This window comes from Haliotis asinina, chromosome 1 (genome assembly GCF_037392515.1).
Source record: "Haliotis asinina isolate JCU_RB_2024 chromosome 1, JCU_Hal_asi_v2, whole genome shotgun sequence".
In the NCBI taxonomy this organism is placed as follows: Eukaryota; Metazoa; Mollusca; class Gastropoda; order Lepetellida; family Haliotidae; genus Haliotis; species Haliotis asinina.
The window spans coordinates 43,395,947-43,401,946 of record NC_090280.1 but is presented as its reverse complement, the minus strand read 5'-3'; the positions used below and the strand labels follow the sequence as shown (position 1 = coordinate 43,401,946).

The 6,000-nt window shown below is 38.3% G+C and overlaps 1 protein-coding gene across 1 annotated transcript in view; it reads left to right on the top strand.

Moving 5' to 3' along the window:
* Nucleotides 1–1,169: 1,169 nt before the first annotated feature.
* LOC137272754 (uncharacterized) overlaps nucleotides 1,170–6,000 on the top strand; it is a 47,880-nt gene continuing 43,049 nt past the window's right edge. Inside the window, exon 1 of the mRNA XM_067805146.1 lies at nucleotides 1,170–1,187. Within this exon, the coding sequence (XP_067661247.1) occupies nucleotides 1,170–1,187 (18 nt within the window). The remainder of the gene's footprint in view (nucleotides 1,188–6,000) is intronic.

Below are 6,000 nucleotides of genomic sequence, written 5' to 3'. Positions count from 1 at the left end.
TTTTCCTAGGTAAAAGTTCACAATGTATGTGCAAATGTCCACTTTCGCGATATGGTAAGTTGTGTTCTGATTGGTCAGTCTCAAGGGTTACCTGATCCGACCTCCTACTAGGTTTTGTTAGACTCAGTAGTGGAGTGTAATGTAAAACAATGCGACTATGTTTAGTTAGACTGATAAATACTTGATTTTTTTTCACATATAAATTAATTATTGACAGTCTTAGATTAAAAGTAAAGAGGTGAAGACAATTTAAAACATATGCTAATTAAAGGTAAGCCAATGCATAAGGAGACATGGACCATCATCGCTGTTTTTGAAGGTACAGAACTGAAGCTGATGTGCAAGATAAGAGGTTTACTGACAGCAACATTTCAGTCAGCTGTTTATGTCCTCATGTTTTAAGAAAAACTACATATTTTCCATAACCTATGCAATTTTCAGACAAGCTTCTTCCTAAATGTCATGTATACCCTTGGGCCCCTTTTTTGTGGGCATTTCTCAGATTTAGCAGCCAGATTCAACTTCTAATCTTACATAAAGCAAAACTGATGAAAACTATCATATTTTTAAGCAATATAAAAACTTAATAGATAGATAGATAGATAGATAGATAGATAGATAGATAGATAGATAGATAGATAGATAGATAGATAGATAGATAGATAGATAGATAGCACACATATATGTAGATAGCACACATATCCACGCACTAGTGCATACTGAAGGCGCTGGTATTTTTCCCTCGATCACTGGATGTCAATCTCAACAGCATATCGTATTTCAATCTCAACTCTCTGGGGAGTATACAACTCTTGGTGCCAGTAGGTGCAGCGAGTTTATTGTGGCTCTCTCATCCTAACGAGGTACCCAATTGACAGCTGGGTGGATTGGGACACATATATAGTCACAGCACTTTGTCCAAGTTTACTGCACGTTGCTGTACCCGCAACTAGGTGTATGCATGTGTTCATGTGGCCACCATCTGGTCATATACCAACGGATTCATGGGTTCTTTTAAGTGCACAGGGTTGTGTACTGTACACTAGGGGTTGTGACAACACTGACAGAGTCTGACTCCATGGTTTTTACACCCGGTCACAGGTGGGCTCGATCCCGACACCTCAATCTCGGTGGATCACTAGCCTGGCGCTTTAGCCAGCTCGCCCACTATGCCCTCATACTCCAAGGTCAGTCTACCTAGATATGCCCTGTCAAGTCTGTATCAGTCATTTGTCACAACATTGGCTGACAAAGGTAAGTGCATTTTGACAGGTGGCAATGCCTATTGAAATACACCATCAACTGACACCACTAACTCAAAATGCATACCGCGTTAGTCATATAGTACTTGTGGTAACTCAAATTATCTGCTTCAGGAGATGCATACATGTCTGTCAATGGTCATCCTGTATTTAATAAAAGCAAGATTCATAGATGTCAACTTCTTCATTGTGAATAAAACATTGTGTTATTCACAATTTAGAGAAGCTGATGTCCATAAATTTCGCTTTTCTTATGTATTCCATTTCAAAATGCCCTTCAATGATTTAATCCTGTATTTACATAACAGCAATGGTATCCAAAATCATGTTTTACTGGATTCTTGAGAAATAGATAGCAACTTGACGACACAAAGTATCAACAGACAGAACCAAATCTTCTTGGCCTTGTGACGTGATACACCTGTTGGTGTGGCCTTACATACTCAACTGTAGACCTTTTACTCAATATACAGAAAGCATCCTCTCCCACCTACATCTGTACATGGCAGCGGTGGCTGCTGCACAGAGCTGTGAAACACAACATTCCTACATTTGTGTTTATCTTACCTGACACATGAATGTCGCTTTCTGATTGGCTAAGCGCTATTCTGTTATTTTCAATGTACCCCGCTTACAGGCAATGTATTATTTTCAATGTACACCGCTGGGAATTCCAAACTCTTCTGGTGCTTAGTGGTAGAACTTTTTTACCTCGAATAACATTGAATCACACATCAAGCTCGGAAATTACCGATGTTTTGCGACTGAAAATCAATGGAAGGGAGATAACTCTAAATCTGTTTACCTTGTGTTGTCTGCAAAATGGTGATTCACCTCTCATTCAACAGAAGTGCTTCAAACAGTTCAAAATTAAAATTCAGATGTTCGGTAAGATAAATACATTGTTCACTGGTCCCTCGGGGTCCATGGGCTCATGTACCTTCGAGGTGTGTTCATGAACATAAACAAACCTCGAGGGTACACAAGCCCATGGCCCCCGACGGACCAGTGAACAACTTATAATGTAAGTTAATGTGTTAGCTCTCACAGTCCATAATCTGAGAATCTTGTAGTAAACAGCAGAAAATGTCCACGCAGAAATTCATATACTAGATTAAATGTTCTCTGTTACTTCTTTTGAAAATAAACCAGACTCTGCATAGCTATCTGCAACATAAAGACCTTACACAATGTGCGATTGACCAGCAGGGCCCTTATTCTCGAAACTTTTCTAGCCCTAAGAATTCTTAACTTTGGTCGTAGCCAATGTGTTAAGAATGGGGTAAAAGGACTACGTAGGGTTAAGAACGTTTCGAGAATAGCTAGCCAGGTTATGATTGGAGCCAGAAATGGAACAAACAGTAAACAAGACACAAGTGCAGCCCAGAGACAACATTATCTTCTAAGAGAGGAGACAGGCTGACACAATGTGTCTGAAAACATACATATCTATATTCCATTTGTCTTCTTCTGGGAGGAGAGATGGTTCACACAATGTGTCTGAAAACATACATGTCTATATTTCCATGTGTCATCTTCTAGGATAGGAGACAGGCTGACACAGTGTGTCTGAAAACATACATATCTATATTCCATGTGTCATCTTCTGGGAGGAGAGATGGTTCACACAATGTGTCTGAAAACATACATGTCTATATTTCCATGTGTCATCTTCTAGGATAGGAGACAGGCTGACACAATGTGTCTGAAAACATACATATCTATATTCCATGTGTCATCTTCTGGGAGGAGAGATGGTTCACACAATGCGTCTGAAAACATGTCTATATTTCTATGTCTTGACTTCTAGGAGATTAGACAGGCTGACACAATGTGTCTGACAACATGCGGTCAAGTCTTGTTAATCCGACCTCTGTTTATCTGACAATCAGCTTTATCCAATGCTTTTGTTGGTAACAAATTGAATAAATGTAACTTAGTCTCATTTATTTAGTCTAACATCCCCAGTAATCGGACAATCTGATGAGCAACATTTCCATGTGTCAACATCTAAGAGATAAGATGGGCTGACACAATGTGTCTCACAATATGCAGGGCTTGATTAACAGATGAGAACCTACTTGCACCAGGTGCAACCTAAGATATAAATCTAGCTGCATCAAACAAATTCCAGATGCACTGCTTTTACTGCACTACGTAAAAAATACGCTTTTGTTTTATTTACATGTTTTATTTAGATGTTTACCCACTCAAAAATTGCTAGACTAATAACAAAGTTGCACTTTATAATTTTGGGCTGCACCAGTGCAAGTAACAAAGCACTAAATCAAGCCTGCATGGCATGCCTACATAACCATGAGTCATGCTGCTCTGACTTCTGGGAGTGAGACAGGCTGACCACTACAGAATCCAGTGCTGACACTACATAACAGGTACTCAACCCTCTTTGAGTCAGTAACGGTCAACAGCTGGTCTGTAGACTGTCCTGCTGAGATCTGTCAAAGGAATATCTTACTTGATCTACATACATGGGAAGCACTCAAATACCATCCTTTTTTACATCATAAATATAAAAAAAAAACAGGTACATGTTATTATATTCTGAAAGGCAAAAGAAAAGTCGCTGGAGATTGTGTAGATGTCCAATGGCTTGTTGTTGATCTCTTGTACAGCTAGCCATAGCTGCTGTGTCCTGAACACTAGTGAATGATTGCCATTCAAAAGGGCAATTGACGCCTAAATGCATTCATGATGCACATGCAACTGGATTCTGATGTTGTGTTTGTCTTCCTTTTCCACGAATGAAAACATTTCTCACCTCAATTTTATACAATACTTCATTGGGCAAAACAGTGTATATGCCCATGAGAAATGTTTTCCTCAAACCTGACTTCTAGTGTATATCAGAAAATGACAGGTTTAAATCATTTCCAAAATACACATTTCTTTTGCCTTTCAGCATATATGCTTTGTAACCAATTTCCTCATATGTAAATGGTAACTGTAACATAAAACAAAAACAAAACTGAAATTGAAATTTGGTATCAATGGAGAGGAATACACTACAAAGATGAATATTAACAATACTTCTCAAAATTTTGGACACCACACCTACATGACCAATTTGATTTCCACATGGTTCTTAAATAATATGTCAACTATGTTAAAAAAAACTTAAAACACATGATACATATGCTTAAAATTTACACCTACCCTTCCAGAAATAAACCTTTCACACTCTAATCCTGAATTCAGCTCATGCTGAAAAAAGTCACACAGTCTCTTGTCCAACCTATGCTGTACTGTAAACAATTCAGCAAAACCTTGTGGACTGATACCTTTCGTAAACCTCCACTCAAATCACTTTTGATTGTATTGGCCAATATGCATGGCAAGCAATAGAGTATCTATCATTGTTGGTCTGTGACAGTTGACAAGGCACACACAAAAGAGAAATCACAGTAGCCACCTGCCGATATGGTCCAGTGCACAGGCACGTGTCTCTCACTTCCACTGTACTTGCCTCTCACTTGATGCCTGGTATCAGGTATTAAACCCAATTCTACCTGGCCTTGTGTCACATGTCTGTAATTTAGGGACGTTGTATTCACACGTGCCATCATCAACTTCTCAATACCTTGTTCATGTCAAAAACCCTTTCTTTAGAGGCAATAATATTCATTTGAAACCGTTTGGACAAAAATTGAGACATAATTAGTCCAATCACGATGAAGTTGACACAATATTAATAAAATACCTGAGAACGGGAAGAACTTATCAGACATCATTCCATTCAAAAGAGAACTAAAAACATTTCTTTTCAACAGTGCATCCGACCAATCGATTAGAGCAAACCTAGGATTCAGGCTCTATATAGATTTAAAGGTCACATGCAACCAAAAAATCAAACATAATTATCACTTATTAATGACATGTAATATACATTGCTGCTTGTAAAAAAAACAAATATACACAATTATAAGCATACAATTGCAATTCAAAAGTGCAATATTTTGTACTTGGGCTTACTTCCCTCAACACGAAGCCTTCTTCAGACCGAACCCAGTCATAGCTAGTGGTTGTGCACTCTAGTGTAACGACAGCTTTCAATTGGCTGGTTCATTTGCTGATATGCTGAGGGCTCATAGTGTGTACAGAAAGATGATCTGTTTGATGGGCATTTTAGAAGTATGGTGAGTTACAAGAAAGTAAGATTCTTTATGGATAACAACTTCTTTTATTGTACTTGATGCATCGTTTCAGTATGGATTCATATACCGTTGTCAGACAAAATCATATACATTAGAAGAAGTTGTTATCCATAAAGGATGTATTTAGAAATGTTGGGTTTTGTAAAAACATGTTCCCTGAATTTGTGTTCAATTAAATAAAAAATCACAGTAGAGATGGTGAAATAGTGCATGGCTGGAAACTGTCATTCGTCCAAGTACAAAGAAGGACTTGAAACTGACAAAATCTAGAGTTTGCACCAGTTTCCGTCAGATCCAGTCATCTGAGAAAAATGGATGGAGTTTGTTTGCAACCCACAGACATAAAAAATTGTCATGTGTACAAGTATCACACCTGCCTAATTACATAATGTGGGAGAGACAGGACTTGGGTGCACGGGTCATAAATCAATTTATTTTGCTATGGCATATAGCCTGATAGGTGTGAAGTTCAAACTGCATGTGGTCATAGATTGAAGCTGTGTGTTGCATATTGACTTTAGCAGACAGGCAGGCAGGAATATAGGTATCAATAAACCAGACAATGA